The sequence below is a fragment of the Budorcas taxicolor genome, chromosome 7 (genome assembly GCF_023091745.1).
Source record: "Budorcas taxicolor isolate Tak-1 chromosome 7, Takin1.1, whole genome shotgun sequence".
In the NCBI taxonomy this organism is placed as follows: domain Eukaryota; kingdom Metazoa; phylum Chordata; class Mammalia; order Artiodactyla; family Bovidae; genus Budorcas; species Budorcas taxicolor.
The window spans coordinates 44234048-44257182 of NC_068916.1; the positions used below are offsets into that span (position 1 = coordinate 44234048).

Here is a 23135-nt window from a genome sequence, read left to right on the forward strand (position 1 = left end):
TAATTCCTCCAACAACAAGTTGTAACAACACACGTGAAATACTATACACCGGGGAAGTTCTGCCTGAGGCTCAGTCCAGGATTTCTGTTGGAGGTCATTCACAAAGACATGCTATACCTTGGATGTACCAAAATGCGAGAATTCCAGAAGGAAATTTAAGTATAAAAACATAAGCTATGTAGTATAAGCAGTTTAGGCACAGTGAAGCACTGCAATGATTTAGGGAAATCTTTCTGTCGCTTTAGGGGACTGCTTACTCAGCTTCTGGATTCAGGAAGGGCCGGCCTTGCCATCGGGCCTGTCTCAGGATAGTGGCTTCTGACCTCTGTGTGAGCTCTCTGTGCAGCCGCTGCTCTAGATGTTGGTGCTATTTTGTTCTGTTTGTAAACTGATGATTGTTTAATATAAGGTTTATATTTTGGGAAACATGGTAATAGCCCTCGTGTTTGAATCAAATCACACGTATAAAAGGGTGTATGGGAAGCTTTAGCACCTCTGCTACCTAGTAAGTAGATTTTCTTTGCCAGAGATGACTAGTTTTACCGTTTTGTTACAGATCTTTTCAGAGGTTTTTATTTACCCAATCAAGTAAGTACAGGTCCTTCTTTACTTTTATTTTTCTTTTAATAAATTTTGGACGGTTTACCTTATTTGTTCCATAGCATTAGAGAAGTGCTTCGTTCCATGTGGTGGAGCAGAATGTCCCAGTTTATGCATGTACCATAATCTATTAATACTTAAGTATAGTCTCTTTTTGGGGGGTGATTTCCCTGGTGGCTCAGCTGGTAATGAATCCTCCTACAACAGAGGAAACCCTGGTTCAGTTCCTGGGTCGGGAAGATCCCCTGGAGAAGGGATAGGCTACCTACTCCAGTATTCACGGGCTTTCCTGGTGGCTCAGATGGTAAAGAATCTGCCTGCAATGCAGGGGACCTGGCTTTGATCCCTGGGTTGGGAAAATCCCTTGGAGAAGGGCATGGCAACCCACTCCAGTATTCTTGCCTAGACAGTTCCCATGGACAGAGGAGTCTGGTGGGCCACAGTCCATGGAGTCGAAAAGTCGGATAGGACCGAGCGACTAAACACACAGCACAGCACAGTCTCTCTGTGTTGGACGTCTCGGTTACTTCCAGATTTTGTTTCTTTAATTGCAAAGAATACTACAGTGAGTAAAAGTTGGACAAATATATTTTGCTCTTACATGATAAGTTTGTAGGTTATAGGCTAACTTCCTAGAAGTGCAGTTGCTGGGCCTGAGGATACGTGTTTTAAAATTTAACAACTATTGTTTAATTGCCCTTTAGAGAATTTGTACTAATTTATACTTAGGTCAGCAATGCATAAGAGGGCTTGTTTGACCACAGCCTCATCAGCTCAGCTTATTGGCATGTCAGATAATTCTGATCGATGAATAATGGTAGCAGAGTATGTGCGATTTTGATATTTTACTTTTTAGGTAAACTTGAATGTTTTAGCATTTATAAACCATTTTGTATTTCACTTTTTGTGAAATATTCCTATCCTTTCCTCATCTTATTTTGAATTTATGGTCTTCAGTGTTTTAGAAAACATTTTTTAAAATCCTTTTCTCCACTGCATTTATAAAACTTAATTAAAAAAAAATTGTTTATTTTTGGCTGTGCTAGGTCTTTGTTGCCACACAAGCTTTTCTCTAGTTGCTGCAAGAGGGGCTGCTGTCTAGTTGTAGTGTGTGGGCTTCTCATTGTGGGTTCCTCTTCTGTGACAGAGCACGCGGGCTTCATTAGTTACAACTCCAGGGCTCTAGAGCACAGGCTGAATAGCTGTGGCCCACAGGCTTAGTTGCTCGGTGGCATGTGTGATCCTCCCGGATCAGGCATTGAACCTGCGTCTCCTGTGTTGGCAGGCAGATTCTTTATTACAGAGCTACCAGGGAAGCGTGGTCTTCATTTTGATTTGTAGTTCTTCGAATATTAGAGAGATTAGCTCTTTTTCCTATTTTATAATGTGAGTTGCAAATATTTTCCCTCATTAGGTTATTAGAATTTTTTAATGAATCAAATGTTTCAGTTCTGCTCTCCCTTTTCCTTCCCTAGCAAAACATTCTCTTTATCTTAGCAAATGTTCTCATTTGGCACCTGATTGACATCAAACCAAAGACATCAGTCCAACAGACGTGGGCTGTGATCCCTTGTAAACTTAACATTCGTAGGTCTCAGTGCCTATGAGCATTAGAACACCTGCCCCTCCTTCTGATCCCTTGTGTGTGAGCTCAGTCACACCCGACTCTAGCCTGCCAGGCCTCTATGTCCATGGAATTTTCCAGGGAAGAATACTGGAGTGGGTTGCAGTTTCCCCCTTCAGGGGACCTTCCTGACCCAGGGATCAAACCTGCATCTCCTGTGTTGGAAGGCAAATACTTAACCACTATGCCACCTGGAAAGCCCCCTTCTTATCCCTCTGTTGTTCAGTCACTAAGTTGTGTCTGTCTCTTTGCAAGCCCATGGACTGCAGCACGCAAGGCTTCCCTGTCCTTCACCATCTCCCCGAGCTTGCTCAAACTCATGTCCATTGAGTCAATGACACCATCCAGCCATCTTATCCTCTGTCACTGCCTTCTGCTCCTGCCCTCAATCTTTCCGAGCATCGAGGTCTTTTCCAGTGGGTTGGCTCTTTCCACTAGGTGGCCAAAGTATTGGAGTTTCATCATCAGTCTTTGCAGTGACTTTTCTTTAAGATTGACTGGTTTGATCTCCTTGCTGTCCAAGGGACTCTGAAGAGTCTTCTCCAACACCACAGTTCAAAAGCATCAATCCTTCAGCACTCAGCCTTCTTTATAGTTCAACTATCACATCGATACATGACTACTGGAAAAACCATAGCTTTGACTGTATGGACCTTTGTTGCCAGAGTTATGTCCCTGCTTCTTATTACGCTGTCTAAGTTTGTCAGTAGCTTTTCTTCCCAAGGAGCAAGTGTCTTTTAATTTCATGATTGCAGTCACCATCTGTAGTGATTTTGGAGGCCAAGAAAATAAAATCTGCCACTATTTCTACTTTTTACCATCTGTTTGCCATGAAGTGATAGGACTAGATGCCATGATCTTATTTTTTTGAATGTTGAGTTTTTAAGCCAGCTTTTTCATTCTCTTCTTTCACCACTCATCAAGAAGCTGTTTAGTTCCTCTTCACTTTCTGTCGTTAAAGTGGTATCATCTGCATAACTGAGGTTGTTTATATTTCTCCTGGGAATCTTGATTCCAGGTTGTGATTCATCCAACCTGACATGTCACATAATGTACTCCGCATATAAGTTAAATAAGCAGAGAGACAATATACAGCCTTGATGTACTTCTTTCTCAGTTTTGAACCAGTCTGTTGTTCCATGTCTGGTTCTAACTATTGCTTCTTGACGTGCATACAGATTTCTGAGGAGACAGGTAAGGTGGTCTAGTATTTCCATCTCTTTTTTTGGACAGTTTGTTGTGATCCACACAGTCCAAGGCTTTAGTGTAATCAGTGAAGCAGTAGTAGATGTTTTTCTGAAATTCCATTGCTTTATCTGTGATCCCGTGGATACTGGCAATTTGATCTCTGGTTCCTTTGTCTTTTCTAAATCCTGGTTGTACCTCTGGAAGTTCTTGGTTCATGTATTGTTGAAGCCTAGTTTGAAGGATTTTGAGCATGACCTTGCTAGCATGTGAAATGAGCACAATTGTATGGTGGTTTAAAGATTCTTTGGCATTGCCCTTCTTTGGGATTGGAATGAAAACTGACCTTTTTCAGTCCTGTGGCCACTGCTGAGTTTTCCAAATTTGCTGGTGTATTGAGTGCAGCACTTTAACAGCATCCTGTTGTGGAATTAGAAATAGCTTAACTGGAATTCCATCACTCCACTAGCTTTGTTCGTTGTAATGCTTCCTAAGGTTCACTTAACTTCATATTCCAGGCTGTCTGGCTCTAGGTGAGTGATCATGCCATCGTGGTTATCCAGGTCATTAAGACCTTTTCTGTACACTTCTGTGTATTCTTGCCACCTCTTCTTAATCTGTTCTACTTTTGTTAGGTCCTTGCCGTTTCTCTCCTTTATTGTGCCCATCTTTGCATCAAATGTTCTCTTGGTGTCTCCAGTTTTCTTGAAAAGATCTGTCTGGTCCTAAATCTGTCTTAGGTGTGCTAACAGTGCTGGCCACAAGGTGGTGGAAGAGTCATGGCACTGCAGTCTCCTGAGATTGGAAGCCAAGTAGTGCCTTGAAAGCAAGTGAAAAGTTCTTTTTTCTTAGGCGACAGGACTCCAGATAGGGTCCCAATCATGGTTACTCAGCATACTGTGGCTGGGTTGGAATGACGATAAGGGGAGGATTCACAAGCTAGTTTATACTTTTTTAAAAAGAGATCGAGTGTCAAGGAAGTCTCGTCTCAGGGGATGGAACAGAGAACTCACAGGTTGGCTCTGCTGGCCAGGGGAAACACTGATTCCAGCTTAGCAGCCTTTGTACAACGAGTCCTTTCCCAGATCCATGAAAATACTCAGAGATCATCAGACGATTTTACTTACGTGCAGTTTTCAACTGTCAGAGGAGGTCAGGACTGTCTGGCCTGGGGCTTTTACTAGGATCTGAATTCAGGATTAGCTATGCAAAGCGTGAAATAAGAGGGAATGCATTTTAAGGATCAAGGCTGCTCTTTGTATCCCTGCTGAGGGAATAATTTTAGACATGATAGGTATAGAGAAAAGTGGGCACTGGGCAGGGTACAAGCTGACTTTGAGGCCCAGGCTTCTTCAGTGGTATGGTGGAAGTATGAGGAACGACCTCAGCCTGGGGTCCGGCTTATCCTCTGCAAGGCTAGTTGCCTCAGCAGGTGCATCTCATGAGCAACTTCAGGAGAATGAAGATGTGAGACATGATCAGGCCAAATCAGAGCTCCTAAGTCTGCTCTACCAGCTTCTGGCACAATATCATCTTGAACTTGAATTGTGTATACCCAGAAAAGGCTGAGGAGAAGGCAATGGCAAGCCACACCAGTACTCTTGCCTAGAAAATCCCATGGATTGGAGGAGCCTGGTAGGCTGCAGTCCATGGGGTCGCTCCGAGTCGGACACGACTGAGCGACTTCACTTTCATTTTTCACTTTCATGCATTGGAGAAGGAAATGGCAACCCACTCCAGTGTTCTTGTCTGGAGAATCCCAGGGACGGGGTCGCACAGAGTCGGACACGACTGAAGCAGCTTAGCAGCAGCAGCAGAAAAGGCTGAGCACAGCCAGCCACTTCTCTCTGTCCTGGAAGAGGTGCATGGAGATGATAGTGGGGAAGTAGGTGCCAAGCTTGTGAGCAGTGAAGAAGGGCACAAACATGTTTAGCCAGGAGAAGCTTGGAGCCTGGCTGTAATCACATGGGGCCAGTAGTGCACAAAACACCCAGCAAGTGCACAAAGGTCTCAGCTTCCAGAGCAAGAAAAGCATCATGCAGGTTGAGTGAACCAGGGTCCAGCTGAGTGTCCCACACACCGGGCTGTGCCCCCACTCCCATGGGCCTCGCTGATGCCCGCTGTTGTTGCTGCCAGGCGAGTGAGAGGTAGCGAGCCGTCCTGCTTGCTGTTGCCCTTGGCCCCAGTGCCCCTGATTTCCCAGCCACATCTTGGGACCCAGCACTGGCCACCAGAGGATGCTCATCTTGACCTGCTGGTTCTTTTGGGTTTTGTGTTATATTTAGAAAATCCCTTCTTTTTTTTCCCCTTCTTTCTTTGACAGTAAAGATTCCCTTTTATTCTGATACTCATGATTTTTAAAAAACATTTACATCTTTGGTTTGAGATATATTTTGGTATTTGGTGTTTAGTAGGGATACAACTTTACTTTATTTTCTAGATGGCTGTGCATTTGTCCCAAGACTATAGAATAGCCCAGATAAGCTGTACTGGTTTGAAAGATCTCCTTGATAATATACAGAGTAAATAGCTGTAGCTGTTCGAGGGCATTTCTGGATTTTACTGTTTTTTTGACAGGTATATTTTAAATCAGGAATCTCCATAATGGTAAATTTAAAAATTCTTTCATAGGTTCCTTGTTTCTATACTGATGCAGAAAGACGATCAGTGATGGATGCAACACAGATTGCTGGTCTCAATTGTCTGCGATTAATGAATGAAACTACTGCAGGTGAGTGACTGTTAACTGAAATTTTTTTTTACTTGCTCAATCTCAAAGGTTGTGAAACCTTAAAACCCTAGGGTTTCTTATTCCATATTTTACTTGGAGCCCTTACCAGTATTTTGGGGTACTCTGTCACATATGAAGAGTTTACTTGACAAGTACTTTTTCTGTATCTTCATAGCACTTCGATATGTAATTGCATGCTTTTTTGGAAAGGAAGTGCATTTATTACGTGTTTGGAGCATTGCTTTGGTTTAAATATTAGGTTTTTCTCCCAACTTGTGGGCTGATAGAGTCAGAGGGCTGGGGTTTATAAAGCAAGATCTCAGGAGGCAGAATATATGGGAATGTTGAGAGATGGCACAAGGGAATATGGGGGAAAATGTTTGGAAAAGTGGGAGAAAGTGGTTTTGGAAAAAATTGCCACAGTTGCTAGAACTGGAAGTTGGAAACATTAAGGAAGCCAAAGTGAAATGGATGTCAACGTATATCTCTTTGAAGTCAGTGTTATTCGTGAATAAACCATGCAGAGCTTATAAGGATTTTGAATCTTTTTTTGTAGCTGTAAATATATTTTTCCTATGTAAATGAATTTTAATTTTACTACTAAAATGATAACGTTATGTTTATTTTTGTATTATTGTGTAGTTGCTCTTGCATATGGAATCTATAAACAAGATCTTCCTGCCTTAGAAGAGAAACCAAGAAATGTAGTTTTTGTAGACATGGGGCATTCTTCTTATCAAGTTTCTGTATGTGCATTTAATAGAGGAAAACTTAAAGTAAGTATGTTTTTCCCAGGAGACTGCATTACAGATGTATGATAATTAGGAATTCATGAGAGGCAACTTAAAGTAGTTGGTTATGGAGCTGTGTTTCGGGGCTTCCCTGGTGGTCCGGTGGGTAAGAATCGTCCTGCCAATGCAGGGGATATGGGTTTGCTCTCTGGTCCAGGAAGATGGCACGTGCTGCTGAGCAGTGAAGCCTGTGTGCCACAACTTTTGACCCTGTGCTCTGGAGCACTTGGGCTGCGACTGTCGAGCCTGTGCGCCACGAGTACTGCATCTCGTATACCTGGAGCCTGTGCTCTGCAGCACGAGAAGCCCCTGCAGCTAAAGGAAGGCCGCTAGAGAGAGCGGTGATGGCCCGCCTCAGCCATAAATAAGTATATCTCAAAGAAGTTTGTTTCACTAGTGGAAACTTGGTATGAGCCATCTGAACTAGAAATTAGTTGTGTAGGGGTGGGGTGGAAGTTGGAGGCCCAAAGTAATTTTTGAGGTGTTGACAAGATAATGAAGCAAAGAGCATAGAACTTGAGGAAAAAGTCCTTAGATTCCTGAGCCTGTTTTTTTTTTGTCTGTAATGTGGGGAAAATAATGCTTGCTTTGCAGGGTTACTAGGGGGAGTCTTTAACGTATAGTCCCTTCAGATGTCTTACAGCGAGGATTAAGGGATGATAAAGGTATTCTCTTAAGGTTTTGAATGTTCTGGGAACAGGGTGGAGTGACTAGAACGTGTCTGGTCAAAAGAAACCAGCCTAGGAGTTCTACTCTAGATGTCTAGAGATGATAGAGCTCTGGAGAAAGCAGTTTTGTACACAGAGAAGTCTAGTAATGTTAATGGCAAAGAGGGACCGGAGGGTGATGCTGGTCACAGTTTAAAAAAGCTTTTTTAGTATGTATATTACACTTCCTATATTAGTCTCTTTATTAAAATAAAATTTATGTAGAGTGAAAGGTACAGATTTTAGGTGTTCAGTGAGTTAAAAAAACTTTAATTGAAGTGTAGTTGATTTATTACAATGTTGTGTTAATTTCAGGTATTACAGCATAGTGATTCACTTGTACATATATTGATAAATTCTTTTTCAGATTCTTTTTTCCTTATAGGGAAAATTACAGAATTGCAAAATACTGAGTGTAGTTTCCTGTGCTATACAGTAGCTCCTTATTGGTTCTCTAGTTTATTTATAGTAGTGTTAATCCCATCTTCCTAATTTATCCCTCCCCCTCACCTCCTGTGGTTAACCTTGGTAACCATAAGTTTGTTTCCTGTGTCTGTGGGTCACAGTCAGATTTGATAGTATTTGCTAGTTCCTCGGTACATAAAATCAGTTTTCTAGCTTGGTGATTTTATCTAGAATGTACTTAAAAACCAAGGATAATCTGCATATTTCCTTTAATACTTGGGTTCTGTATCAGGGTTTTTGCTGCCGGCTCTAAATTGGCTTTCTGCTCCCCCAACTTGGGGGTTGGTCCAATGGAACTACCTATCCCAGAATAAATATTTGTTAGATTTGAAGGGTATTTTGAGTTTCTCTTCGTTACAGTCCTTTGTTTCTTTGAAAAATGGACTTGCTTCTGCTTTATATTCTGATTTGTTCCCTTTTTTTTTTTTAAATATAAAGCAGCTCTTGGGGATGGTTGGGAAATAAGAGGATCATGATTTTTACAGATACAAATGATGGACCAAGTGTTATTCTCAGAGTTTAAGCTTTACTTTTATCCATAATAGGATTATTTCTAAATCCCAGTTTAGACTCTCACCTTTTTAGACAGCAGGTATTGGCTATAATTTAGCCTTGTCTTTGAGTCAGAGTGATGTGTGTTAGTATTTGCTTCACTATCAGCTGTCACTTGTCACTTTTCCAATTACAGTTTAACTATCAAAATACTTACTCTAGAATCATGCCAAATTTGGAAACATATATATATGAAGGAAAGGCATTCATGATCTTACTGCAGTTTAATATATTTCATTCTAGTCATTTATGAAAACAAAATTGGAATTACACAGAACTGTACTCAGTTCTGTGTTTTTCTTTTTTCTTTCTTTCATGAGATCACTCACTAAGAAAAAATTCCTGAGGCTATTTAACATTCTTTGAAGAAATGGTTTTGAGGATGTTGGACATTACTTACTTAGCCAGTTTTCTATTATTGAATCTGATTAGATCTAGTTTGCTTCTGCTTTCCTTTAGAGATTTAGAAAAGGATAACCCAACCTAATTGTAGTCTTCTATGTTGAATAGAAACAGATTACTGTGAGTTAAGGCTTTAGCATATTTTCTGGTGGTAAATTGCGTGGATCTAAATAAGCCTTTGGTGTTATTTGCAGTTTTGTGGTAGAGATAAGACTAGAACTGTATATGACATGTTAGTGTATTGGCTCTTGGATTATAATTATTGTTTGGAGCCAGATTGGTATAGTGGGGAAGGCATAGGTTTTGAAATTGAGATTGGGTTTTGAATTCTACTTCTACCATTAATATCTTTGTGACCTATAGATTGATCTGTCTAGATCTGTAAATTGAGGGTTATGATGTCTCATTTCATAGTGGTTGTAACCTTGTTTAAGTGACATATGCACGTTGTCTTGTTTCGACCTTAATGTCCCTTACCACCTTTTTATTACAGTTTACCAGTTAAATATATGTCATGATAAAATTTTAAATTGGTTAGTTTTTTAACTAATTATCATCTTTTCCCAAAGGTTCTGGCCACTGCATTTGACACAACACTGGGAGGCAGAAAATTTGATGAGGTGCTAGTAAATCATTTTTGTGAAGAATTTGGAAAGAAATACAAGCTAGACATAAAGTCCAAAATCCGTGCATTATTACGACTGTCTCAGGAGTGTGAGAAACTCAAGAAATTGATGAGCGCAAATGCTTCAGACCTTCCTTTGAGCATCGAATGTTTTATGAATGATGTTGATGTTTCTGGAACTATGAATAGGTAACCATATTAATATTTTGCCAGTAAACTGAACTGTGGGTGTTTCTGTATATTAGCCTTAATTATCTAATTGTTGAAGTTATCATGACTGTTACAACTTCAGATTTTGTTGGTAAAAATTAGAGGCCATTCAGGATCTTGCCTTTAATGTGAAGGTTGGGTTTGATTATTCAAATAAATTCAACTAATTGGTTTGTTCTGGTTAATTGGTTAATTGAATGTTCCAAGAAATTGGCAGTTCTTTGACATGTGCCTGTGTTAAACGTGAGTCATTAGTTTTCATAAATTCAGGACAGAGTGCTTTAATGCAGAATTATATGGAATTTGCTTTAGTCATTGATTCAGAAATTGTGTTTTTGAGTAATTCAGTATCACTTGAGACAACAGGTCTCTTTGTAGAACATGATAAGAATTCTGGGTAATTTGATGTTTCAGGATTATCCTCAGAAACACCCAGAATGTTTCCGTTGCCAGGTCAGGTTGCTTGGATGTTTTTCAGGACGTGAACTCTACTTACTGGTAGAATTGAAAGAAGACTTAACGGAGTGTTTGGGAAAGTGTGGCCTGAGCCATGCTCAGAATATTGAGATGGGCATCAGAATTGCTTCCAGTCTGCCAGAATTAGATTACTGTGCCTAGTAACCAGATTGTAGTCACCTTTTTCTTCTACTTGAAGTGATGGTTTTCATTTTTTTTTTCATTAAACTGTAGCTTTCTTGTGTTTGTATAATGTATTAGGTGGAATCCTACACTATATGTTTGGCTTCTTTTGTGTCTGGCTTCTTTAACTTAATGTTTTTAAGTAATATTCCATTTGTGTGGGAATATTACATTTTATTTATCCATTCATCAATTACTGGACATCTGTGTTTCCACCTTTTAGCTTTTGTGATGAGTGCTTTATAAACATTCACCACAAGTTGTTTGAGTATCTTGTTTTCAGTTCTTTTGGGTATGTAACCAGGAGTGGAATTGTTTGGTCATGTGGTAATTATATACTTAGATTTTTGTGGAATCACCAAACTATTTTCAGTGTGTCCAGTGCGTCTCTAGTGGAAGTGCTCACTTCCCTCCTAAAAGCTCAGAAATACTTATTTCACGTAAAAATGAGTAAAATACTGAGTTACCATATGATTCAGCATTTCCGCTCTTAGGTTTATATCCAAGAGAACTGAAAACATATTTACACAAAAATTTATACACAAATGTTCATAACAGCACTATTTATAATACCCCGCAAATGGAAACAGCCCAGATTCCCATCAACTGATAAACTAGATAAAATGCAACTGATAAACAAAATATGATACGTCCATATAATAGAATATTCTTTGGCAATTAAAAAACTGTTGTATAGATGTGTAGTATAGCATGAATGAACCTTGAAAAGTTTATGCTAGAGGAAAGAAATAAGTTAAAATTACTACATTTTGTCTAATACTATTTATATGAAATGTTCAAAATGAGTGGTTGCCTAAGGCTAGGGTTTTGGTGGAGTTGGAAGAATAATGTTAATAGTGGTAAAAATACTCTTTTAGCGTCATGGTAATGTTTTAAAATTGATAGTGGTGATGCTTGCACAGTTCTGAATATACTAGAAGCCATTGAATTGTGCACTTTAAATATGACACTTTTTGTGTCATTTCTATTGTATGTGAATTTAAATTTCAGTAAAACTTTATAAAAAGGAACGACCTCTGCCACTGCCACTGCTGTCTTTCTAGAATGCTCTGTGTACTTAACTTTCTGTTTTTATAGGGACGTTTTCAAATATGCAGCAAAGGTGGAAGAATTTCACAGTGAACACTCTTCGCCGCTGCTTCGGCTCTACGGATAGTGTTAACTGCTTGGTTTTTCACCTGCCCATTGGTCTGTCCGTCCTTCTGCCTACCCATCAGTTTTATCTTTTGATGCATCTCAAAGCCATCTTTCTAGACACTTTTAAGTAGGCATATTAACCAGAGTTTAATGTTTGTAGTTTCTGGTATACTTTACATAAAGACATGCTCAAGTTTTAAGTGTCATTTGCTGAGTTTTGACGGTTGCGTGCATCCTGCAAACCACTGCTCCATCATTTTAGAAGTTTTCTCAGGCCTCCATCCTCCAGGGCAGCCACTGATAAGGTCTTTTATTCTGAGGGGCATAGATTACGCTTACCTTTTCTAGAAGGATGAGTGAAATCATACAGTATTTCGTCTTTTGTGTGAGACTTCTTTGGTCAGCATGAGACTGAGATTCATTTAGTTCAGCAGTCCCCAGCTGTTTCAGCAACAGGGCCTGGTTTCGTGGAAGACCATTTTCCCACAGATGTTGGGGGTAGGGAAGATGGGAATGTCCTGGATGATTCAAGAGCATTACATTTACTACGCTGCTGCTGATCTGACAGGAGGTGGAGCTCAGGTAGTAATGCCAGTGATGGGGAATGACTGCAAATACAGATGAAGCTTGCCCCCCAGTCACTTCCGGCTGTGTGGCCTGGTTCCTAACAGGCCAAGGACCAGTGCTGGTCTACTGCCCGGGCTTTGGACCTCTGACTTAGCTGTTGCATATATCATCTGTTCTTGTGTATTGCTGCCTAGTATGACACTGTAGACTTACGTTTTCTCCTATTGCTGGACTCTTTAACTCTTTCACTTTTTTGATATTAGGAGCAAAACTGTCATTTTAAACTTGATTTTGGTTGCTACACATCCTCATCAATATTGGTATTAGTGATCTTGAATTTTTACCATTCTGGTGGGTGCATTCTATACCTCTACTGTTTTTCTTTTTTTGAGATGTAATTCGTAAAAGTTAACACATTTATAATTCAGTGGGTTTTAATGTATTCAGAGAATTGTGCAACCATTACCATAACCAAGTTTTAGAATATTTTCATCACCTCATAAAGAAACTCTAGATGAGCTATCATTCTGTGAAAAGACATGGGAAAATCTTAAATGTATATTTCTAATCAATAGTAGTCAGTCTAAAAAGGCTGTATGATTCCTACTATATGACATTCTAGAAATATTTGACATTGTATATGACATTCTATATGATGATAATATGACATTCTAGAAGAGAGAAAACTGGAGACAATTAAAAGATCAATGGTTAGAGGGTCAGTGGAAGGGAGGGATGAATAGAGTATGAAAGATTTTTAGAGTAGTGAAACTATTCAGTACAGTACGGTAATGGTGAATACTTGCACCATTTGTCAAATTATGTAGAACCTTAATTTATACTACCATGTATCGGTATTGGCTCATCAGTTGTTAGAAATGTATCTTATTAATGCAAGATGCTAATAGGGAAACTGAGTTGGGAGTAAGAGGTGTATGGGAATTCTCTACTTTCTGTTTATTTCTCTGTAAACGTAAAACCAGTCTAAAAAATAAAGCATTAATTAAAGGGAACAATATCTCCTTACCCAGTAACTTGTCTTTCCCCATTTGTTCTTCCTGTCCTTAGCCCTAGGCAGTCATTAATCTTTGTCTCTTTGGATTTAGTTCTGATAGTTTCATATAAATGTGTCAGTCATATAATACGTCGTCTTTGTGATTGGCTTTATTTTACCTAGCATAATGTTTTCAAAGTTCATTGAGGTTTCAGCGTGTTATCAGTCCTTTTTATTATTTTCATCCCTTTTTGCTGAATACAGTTAATGGATATTAGGGTTTTTCACACTTTTTTGCCTGTTGTGAATAATGTTGGTGTGACCATTCATGTGTGGAGTTTCGTGTAGTCACATGTTTTCAGTTGTGGAGAAACACCTAGAGTGGCATTGCTGGGTCATATGGGAGCACCATGTTTAATATGTTGAGGAATGCTAAACTCTTCCAAAGTGGCTGTAACATTTTATATTCCTGCCAAGAATGTATATGAGGTCCAGTTTCTCTGCATCTTTGCCAGCGCTTGTTATGTCTGTTTGATTATAGGTATTTATTCTATACAAGAGCGGACTGTGACTTGACCTGTTTTTTTTTTTTTTAATAGAGGCAAATTTCTGGAGATGTGTGATGATCTCTTAGCTAGAGTGGAGCCACCACTTCGTAGTGTTTTGGAACAGGCCAGTAAGTATTTTTGTGATTAAATTGTTCATCTTGGGCTGTTTGGAGAATGTTAACTCTCCCCCCCCCCCCCATCCCCAGTTCTACCAGTGTTCGTTGTATGAACTACTTCAATGCTATATTAAACTTCTTTTTACCAATATCTACCCCCTGCAGTACCTCCAGTAGTGTCTGGGAAAGTCTTAATAGTTTTCCCCGGAAACATAATTCAGACAGATTCAAAGATGGGTTTAATGTCTCAGGTATTTCATGGTGGTAAAAATTATCTTAAGCAATGTTGCTGTGGTAGTTTTGTAGGACTTTCTGTCAGTGAATCTTGTTGACTAAGAAGGGGGAGGATACGATAACCACATACTTAATTTAATCTCAGGGTAAAAGGTAGAAGTTTGATTTAGGAATATATTACTGTTGTTTCCCAAATCTTTGACAGACCTTTTCCTAGAGTCCACTCTCGTACTCTGATCTTGACATAGGCTCAGATATGAAAATGGAGGGATTTTGACAGATGCATGTTCCTTTCATACTGGTACAGCCCATTTCTTTAATTAGCCCTTCTCAACAGATTGTTACTGAACAGATTGTTGTATAAAATGTGACCAGGAAACCAAGTAGTATTAAGAGGTGTTTTATGAATGACAGCAGAGCCTTTGGTGGTAGCCTCTTTCCTTCTGTTATGAGGAGACTGAACCTGTGTTACAATCTGAGCCAGCAGAGCCCTGAGGTCCCTCGGCTGATACTCTCAGACTGTGTCCTGAGGTCTATTTAGTCTTAGTCCACACAGGCCTGTCAGGCTGGGTCAGACAGAACTTCCTTAACCACTTTGTGTCAGCCCTTTTATTTTCTCTATGGCTAGCTTAACTGTTGGTATTTTAACACTTATTTGTGTGAGTCTGTCTGAGATTGCAGGACTTAGGCACTATAGGACTTTAGATATTCTTCACCCTCATCTCTTAAATCCCAGTACTGTTGTGCCACCCTGCCCTCATTATTTTGAGCATTAAAATATAACTACTTGCTTCCAAATGGCACACACTTTTGTGTGTGTATCTATGTTACTGTGGAGGGGATGAAGAGTGGTGATGGGTTTTCCTACATATTTGTGAATTATTTTGTGGTGATACAATGTTATATTGCTCTTTTATTTCATTGTAAAACATGAATTGAAAGACTCTTTTAATCTAAATGTCTATTCTAATTGTTTTTAAATAGAGTTAAAGAAAGAAGATATTTATGCAGTGGAGATAGTTGGTGGTGCAACACGAATCCCTGCAGTGAAAGAGAAGATCAGCAGATTTTTTGGTAAAGAAATTAGTACGACATTAAATGCCGATGAAGCTGTTACTCGAGGCTGTGCATTGCAGGTGAGCTTGCTTTCTTTCACAGGTAGCCACTGATAGGTCATTGTAGCAGTACAGCAGTGGTTAATGTATCCAGCTAGTCTGAGACTAGCTCCTTGATTTTAAAGTCTAAGATTCTGAAACATTAGTTTTAAAATTGATGCTAGAGGTGGCGTTCATAAATGGAATTGTTTGTACTATATAACATGTAATAAGATGAAAGAATTAACTAGAAACATAAGTAGGCCTGAAATACTACTAGAATTTGGCATATTTGTTACATGAAGTAGTGTTACACATCAGTTAAGTAAAGGTTGAGATTAATGGAAAAATAACAGGGAATAGCTAGATTAATAGGTGATTTGACAAATGATAGACACTTGTAAAACCACTTATTTAGATACTGCTAAGTTATTAATGTAAGTAGATGCTCTTCTGAAGTCATTTTTCTTATAGGTCTTATAATAGTTCATAATGCCTGTTTGCCAAATGGAATTTTTAAAAATTCTTATTCTAGTGTGCAATCTTATCGCCTGCTTTCAAAGTCAGAGAATTTTCTATCACTGATGTAGTTCCATATCCAATATCTCTGAGATGGAATTCTCCAGCTGAAGAAGGGTCAAGGTAATGTTTTTTAATGATTTTTGTACTTAACAAGTTAAGTCTTGGTAAATACTCTGTTTCAGCTTACCCAAATCTCTTATGTTATAGTGCATGAAGCAAAGTGATTATTTATTTTACTCATCAGAACAAGTTTGTGTCCTTACTAGTTTTGTTTATTTGATCCTGCTGAAATAATTGGTGCCTTTTATGTGCCCTGGTGGCTCACACGGTAAAGAGTCTGCCTGCAGTGCGAAAGACCTGTGTTCGATCCCTGGGTCGGGAAGATCCTCTGGAGAAGGAAATGGCAACCCACTCCAGTATTCTTTCCTGGAGAATCCCATGGACAAAGGAGCCTGACAGGCTACAGTCCATTGGGCTGCAAAGAGTTGGACACGACTTCACTTTCACTTTTACTTTACTGTGTCGAATTGTGTGTGTGTTTTTAAAACTGATACTGTATATACATACACTTACATTTTTTGTTTTTCTTGGGAACTCTTATGAACTGGAAATGCCAGTTGAGAGGAGTAACTGGAGTTGTACAATAATTACAAAACTAGAATACCTGGGTAAAAGTGTTAGAAATGTCCTAAATTTGTTGTCTTTTTTCCTCCATTCAGTGACTGTGAAGTCTTTTCAAAAAATCATGCTGCTCCTTTCTCTAAAGTACTCACATTTTATAGAAAGGAACCTTTCACTCTTGAGGCTTATTATAGCTCTCCTCAAGATTTGCCTTATCCAGATCCTGCTATAGGTAAGTAAAGAGTTGGGAATTAAAAAAAATTGTGTACTTGGGAGAATGGGAATAGCGAAACAAGTATAATATGCTGAAATTTGAGTATTTTAAATCACATTCACAAAAAGCCTTTCAGAATGGGAATAGCAAAGTGAGTATAATATACTGAAATTTGAGTACTTTAAATCACATGCACAAAGAAACCTTTCAGTCCTAATATCAGGTTCAGAACCAGCAGGATGGTCATTATTTAATTGGATCTCCTACTGTGGACTGAAGTTCTTTTTTTTTTTTTTAAGATTTTTAAAATTAATTTTAATCAGTTAAAAAATGTTTTGGCTGCACCATGTGGCTTATGAGATCTTAATTCCCTGACCAGGAATCAAACCTGTGCCCTTGGCAGTGAAAGCATGGAGTCCTGACCATTGGACCACCAAGGAGTTCCCTAGGCTGTAGTTCTTGGTTAATGCACATTATTGTTATACTTTGTGCATAATGTGATGCTGGTTACTGAAAGTATTCAGTTCTGACCCTAACGTAGAGCTAGGTGTACACAGGAAAATTATTTGCAGGTTGTGATAATCAGTATCATAGGCTATGGAACCATGTTGTCTTCGTTCTTCATTGACTATGAGAGACTTAGTATCTGGAAATAATACCAGTTGAGGAGAGAGAATCTAGAGTTAATGATAGTTACAGAACTAGAGTACATGCGTAAAGTATTAGGAACATCCTGAATGGCACTTAGAAGCTTAGAAAGTTAACCTACTGTGTTTTCCTCACTTGTAAAACAGAAATAAACATGATAATAGTTTACAGAGTTTTATGAAATTAAATACATGAGTAAAATGCTAGTATAGTAACTGAATCTAGAAATGGCAGTTTCTTAATAAGTGACAAAGAATATGGAATCTTTGGGGTTTTCAGTAGATGAAAATATGACAGACCTGTCCTAGGAATTTACTCTGCAGTAGCATATAAAGGTGAATTGGGATAAGGGACTGGAGGGAAGGATGTGTTTAAAGAGTTAGGAGATACTTGAGTTCTTAATTGGGAGAAGATGATTAAAAGTTTGGTTATATGGGAAAGAAGAAGGAGAAATCTGATGACGTATTAAGATTCTAAGAGTGCCCGCTTTGCTTATTTGACGTATCATGCTACTGACCTTTCACTGAGAAATGGACATAACCTGGCAGTATGGGCATATATTTGTGTTTGAATTCATCCTCTTAGGTTATGTGTTCTCTTTTGTCTCTCATATGTCCTTAGCTCAGTTCTCAGTTCAGAAAGTCACTCCTCAGTCTGATGGCTCCAGTTCAAAAGTGAAAGTCAAGGTTCGAGTAAATGTCCATGGGATTTTCAGTGTGTCCAGTGCATCTCTAGTGGAAGTGCACAAGTTTGAGGAAAATGAGGAACCGATGGAAACAGATCAGAATGCAAAGGAGGAAGAGGTAATCTAGACAATTTTATACCATTTTAGGCCATTTATAATGGCTCAGAGGTGACACTTGTCTAGAAATTCTAGCAAATAGGGTGACAGCTGCTGAGAGTAGGTTTGCATGCATACCTCGTCATGTGTGAACTAGAACAAAGTCTTTATACGGAATTTGTATAGAAATGGGACATAGTTGGCTTCCTCCTTGAGACCATGCACTTGTCAATTTGAGTTATTCTTGATTCTTTTGTGATTACTGGAGAATGCTGAGTCTCAGTTGATTATTTCCGTAGGTAGCATGGAATTCACACTCATTTGTTGGAGTCATGCACTGGGCCTTGTCCTTATTGTGTGTAAAAATCAAGGCTTTATAAAACTGCGCATGTTCAGGTCTCATCACCACAGATTTTGTTCAAGTTGGTCTAGGCTACGGCCCAGGTGTTTGTTTTAAAAACCTCCAAGGCTGTTATAATATGCCGAAGGCATTGAAAGCTAGTGTGATTCAAGGTCTCTACAAACGTCTTTATTATTGGCAGGCGTTGTTCTTTAATCACTTCTAACAGAATTTTCAAGGTGTCCACTTTCCCTACTGCATACAATGGTTGTACTTTTGAGGATGAAATGTCTGATTTTAAAAGCTACTATAAGAAGTTTAGACTTTTGAGAGAAATGTGTTCATGAGGAAGCAAGGACAAACTCATGCTCTCTTCAAGTTTTATTGTGTTAGATATTGCCACACTATGTACTTTGGGCAAGTACATATTGCCACACTGAGTACTGCTATGGCTTTATAATGTAGTTCTGTAACCACTCTTGTTTATATAAGGGCAGGCAAATGTTATCTCCATTGTACAGATGTGGTAACTGAGATCCAGAGAGGAAAACTTTTGTGTTCTAAGTATAACACATATGTCATAGCTGGAATTAGAGTCTGGTTTGTCTGATTGCTGGTAATTAGCAGGAATGTCATATCCTGTGATTTTTGCCAATGTGTTGTGAAAGTTGCTTTAGTCTTTTGCTAGTATTTCCTAGTTTCAGAATTCGATGTGACCTATTTTTCAGAAGATGCAAGTGGACCAGGAGGAGCCACATGTTGAAGAGCAACAGCAGCAGACACCAGCAGAAAATAGGGTGGAGTCTGAAGAAATGGAGGTATAAATTGTATTTTACAGTGTGATTTGCTGTCTTTTTACATACATGGTTTTGACCTGACACATTATGTCTTGGAAGGGGATTATATTAGAAATCTTCATTGCTTTGAACAGTCCATTATTTTTGGTGTTGAAATAGAATTTATTTAGAATAGTTTTTTGTTTAAAAAACTCCCCGAATTTAAAAGTTTGGCGTTCAGCATATATCCAGGCTGCCTTAACAGCCTTCAGAAATATTAAAATTGTAAACATTAATGAACACTCTGAGTCTTCCTTAAATAATATATGACAAGTTCCAGTCTAGTACTCTAAAAGGCAAAGTTATATCAGTTCTCATAATTTTGACATGTTGTAGTTTTTATAATTTAAGAGATCAATGTAACATTCCCCTAAAGAGCTGTTTATAACACTGTGTACCAGGAAGAGAGAGAATACAGAGGTCTTTCAGTTCTGCCTTGCATAGAGATAAAACTCAGTAATATTAACTCCACAGTACTTAAAAGCCTTTCATAAAAAAATGTAACAACTTTCTGCTTTAGTTTGCAAGAAGCCAGAAAACTGATCTCTAAATTTGAAGCTTTACGCCCCTGTGCCTCAAATTCTGAGATGCTCTTTTGATTTACACCAGTTTTACATGAGGCTGATTGTCCCATTTAAGAATGGTCTGAGTATTGTGATTTTCTTTTTTAAGATAAACATTCAACTGGAAAATCCCTGGGCAAGGCCTTACCGATCAGTATTTTAATATTGAAAACTGAAGCGTTTCAGTTCAGTTCAGTCGCTCAGTCATGTCTGACTCTTTGCGACCCCATGAATCGCAGCACGCCAGGCCTCCCTGTTCAATTTAACACAATATGAATTCGCTTAGGCCTTGAAGCTTTTAAGTTCCTTTCAGACCTAAAGCTCTCAGTGCAGTGGGGTGAGATTGAGCGCTGTGTGGTGGACCTTATTTCCTACCGTGATAAGACTAGATTTCTTCAGATCTTGTGGCTCTGTCCTGTCAGTGTATTTTCAGTCTTACTACTTAACTGTTGCAGTTTTCCAGCTAATTTATAACGGACCTACCTATTGATAAGTAGCCTAATACAAAAGAAATCGAAAGGAGAAAATTTCAAATCATTTGCTTGAGATTACAGGACTGTATTAGTGTTGAAATGTCTGTCTCAAGCAGTGTGAATCTGTTAGCAGGGAGCCTTGGGGTCCTCAGGAAGCCCATGGGAAATAAAAGACCTTATAAACTTGGCTGAGGTTGTACAGTCCCACTCGTGAGACTGTGCTGCTATCCCCTCTCTGCCCGCGTATTTGAAGTCTTAGAGCAAGATTTTGTAGTGTGTTTGGCAAGATGGTCTTTGTTTTTTTTTTTTTTTTTAAATTTTACTGTATTTTACTTTACAATGCAAGATGGTCTTTGAACTTTAGTCTGGATGGCATGTGGGAAGAAAGCACTCAGAAGCCCTAGTTTGACTAGCTTAGTGATTGGTTCATGCTGATTTCTGAATGGCTGTTACTAATAGTCATCTTACCCATAACTTACTCTTTACTAGTAGTGAAACATGATTTTTTCAAATTTTGTCAACTCTTCTGAAACTTATCTTGACGTTGAAATACTGTTCTAAATAATAATATATTGAATTGAATGTGTAACATTTTTGGGTCTGTTACAACCTGTTCTTTAACTTTTGAGTTTTCATGTTTAAATTTTGTCATCAGCATTGAAAACAGCTTTTCTTACAAATTATTTATGACATTGCAGGGTATAATCTCACCTTCTAAGGTATTTCTGATTGTGGCGTTTAAAAAAGTTTGGCAGAGCCTTAGGAGGCTCAGGTCTGGTACCCATTTTCATGTCGGTTAACAAACTTTAATTAATTTAACTTTGCAAATAATTGTAAAAAGAGAAAATAATGGACAGAGGAAATCATGCTCACAGATGCTTTAGTGTTTTGTAGGCCTTTTTGGAGGTGAAGACCTGTTGTTGCCTAGGTTGAGGGCAGCAGTGGGAAAGGGAAATACCTATTTTTCTTTGTTCTTGAAGGTGGGGGAGGAGAAGGGAATGAGGTAGGCCTGACCTTTCCCCCTCCCCCAATCAGGCCTTAGAGGTGTGGGAAGTTTCATGAATTTATTTAGGTTCCTTTCGTGAGGTGGCTTGGGAACTGACACCTTTTATAGTATTGTTTCTAAAGGAAATAAAATACAAATGATAACATAAATTTCAGCTCTGATGTAAGATTTGGACAGGAGGTGGGGAAATGACTTTGAAATCTTGCCTCATGTCATAGAGAAGATTATATTCCAGATTATTTGAAAGTTACAGATGAAGAATTAAAAACAGCTGGAATGGGACTTCCCTGATGGTCCAGTGGTTAAAAATTTATCTGCCAGTGCAGACATGGGTTTGATCCCTGGTTCAGGAGGATTCAATATGCCACAGATCACACAGCTAAGCTTGTGCCCCACAACTACTGAGCTTGCTGCTCTGTAGTAAGAGAACCACCTCAATGAGAAGCCTTGCACCACAACTAGAGAAAGCCTGTGTGTAGCAGCAATGAAGGCCCAGCCCAGCCAAAAATAAATATTTAAAAAAAGCTCAAATGAATATTTTTCTAATCTGTGAATCAGCAGGAGCTTTGAAAGCGTGAAAGCAGTGAAAGTAATCACAAAGGGAAAGATGGATGGGTTAAAAAATAAAAGCTTGTGTAGACTAATAATAAAAGATGAGAAAAAATCTAGAAGAGTCAATCACTGGGGTAAAAACCCACAAAGATCCCAAGAGCATGGTGAATGGAATATGACTAGGCAATTTGGAGGAGTAAATAAGCCTTACAGATGTGTAAGAAAAGGTTATTGCCCCAATGAAAATAATAGATCACAGCAAACGAATTCCTTTTTGTGGCCAGGGTACAGCCAAATGGACTCCCTTACTCCTTGTGAGAATCGAAATAGGTACAGATACTCTGGAAGTCATCTTATTGCTGTATTTCTGAGCCTTAAAAATTTCATTACCCTCTCCCTACTAATTTCCTATGCACGTTTGTATGTTTAGATGAGAGTGGAAGAAAATTAGAGAATATTTAATTGTAATGGTATGTTGATGGTGGGGTGATGGGAGTTTGTTTTTGTGTGTATGTGTGAATATAAGTGTATGTGTGTGTATATAGGTGTTATGGGAGTTTGTTTCTGTGTGTGTGTGTGTGTGTATATATATATGTATGTATATAAGTGTATATGTGTGTACAGATCAGTAGTAGTAAGTATAATCACACTGTGGTACGGTCAGTCTCCAGAACTTCTTTCATCTGTCCAACCAAAATTACCTGTGAAATAATAATTCCCATTTCCTCTATTTGTTCTCCCCCCATCCTCTGGGAACCACCATTACTTTTTATCTCTATGGATTTGACTATTCATATATTTCTAACTTTCCAGATATTATAAGAGAACAACTTAAGTTAGTAAAAAAGCAAAACCAGCCTTTGAAACGTGACCCATTTGGAAGCTGGAGTCTGTATGTGTGTACTTAATGATTTCTCTTATTTTAGACCTCTCAAGCTGGATCAAAAGACAAAAAGATGGACCAACCACCTCAAGCCAAGAAGGCAAAAGTGAAGACCAGTACTGTGGACCTGCCAATTGAGAATCAGCTCTTATGGCAGATAGACAGAGAGATGCTCAACTTATACATTGAAAATGAGGTGGTTATTTTAAGTCTGCTAGAGCAATAAGCTACAACATTAATGTGACCATAGTGTTCGAATGCTGTGTCTAGTGACCTTTATGCATTGTGTGGGGTTTGGGAACAATTGAACATTTTGGGGTATTGGAGGACAAGTTTAATAGATCCCAAGATATATCATCAAAATTGTTTTATGGTGATACGTCTATTGCTAAAAACTCTCTTATGAAATCTTTTGACATTTCGGGGAGGTATCATTCATGTTTTTGGGTATGTG

The 23135-nt window shown here is 38.7% G+C and overlaps 1 protein-coding gene across 1 annotated transcript in view; it reads left to right on the forward strand.

The window, feature by feature from the left end:
* Nucleotides 1-23135, forward strand: part of HSPA4 (heat shock protein family A (Hsp70) member 4) — a 49399-nt gene that overhangs the window by 18656 nt on the left and 7608 nt on the right. Inside the window, exons 5-14 of the mRNA XM_052644343.1 lie at nt 6041-6140; nt 6783-6916; nt 9627-9871; nt 13850-13926; nt 15133-15284; nt 15778-15884; nt 16484-16617; nt 17869-18050; nt 19097-19186; nt 22725-22877. Coding sequence (XP_052500303.1) covers nt 6041-6140; nt 6783-6916; nt 9627-9871; nt 13850-13926; nt 15133-15284; nt 15778-15884; nt 16484-16617; nt 17869-18050; nt 19097-19186; nt 22725-22877 — 1374 coding nt within the window. The remainder of the gene's footprint in view (nt 1-6040; nt 6141-6782; nt 6917-9626; nt 9872-13849; nt 13927-15132; nt 15285-15777; nt 15885-16483; nt 16618-17868; nt 18051-19096; nt 19187-22724; nt 22878-23135) is intronic.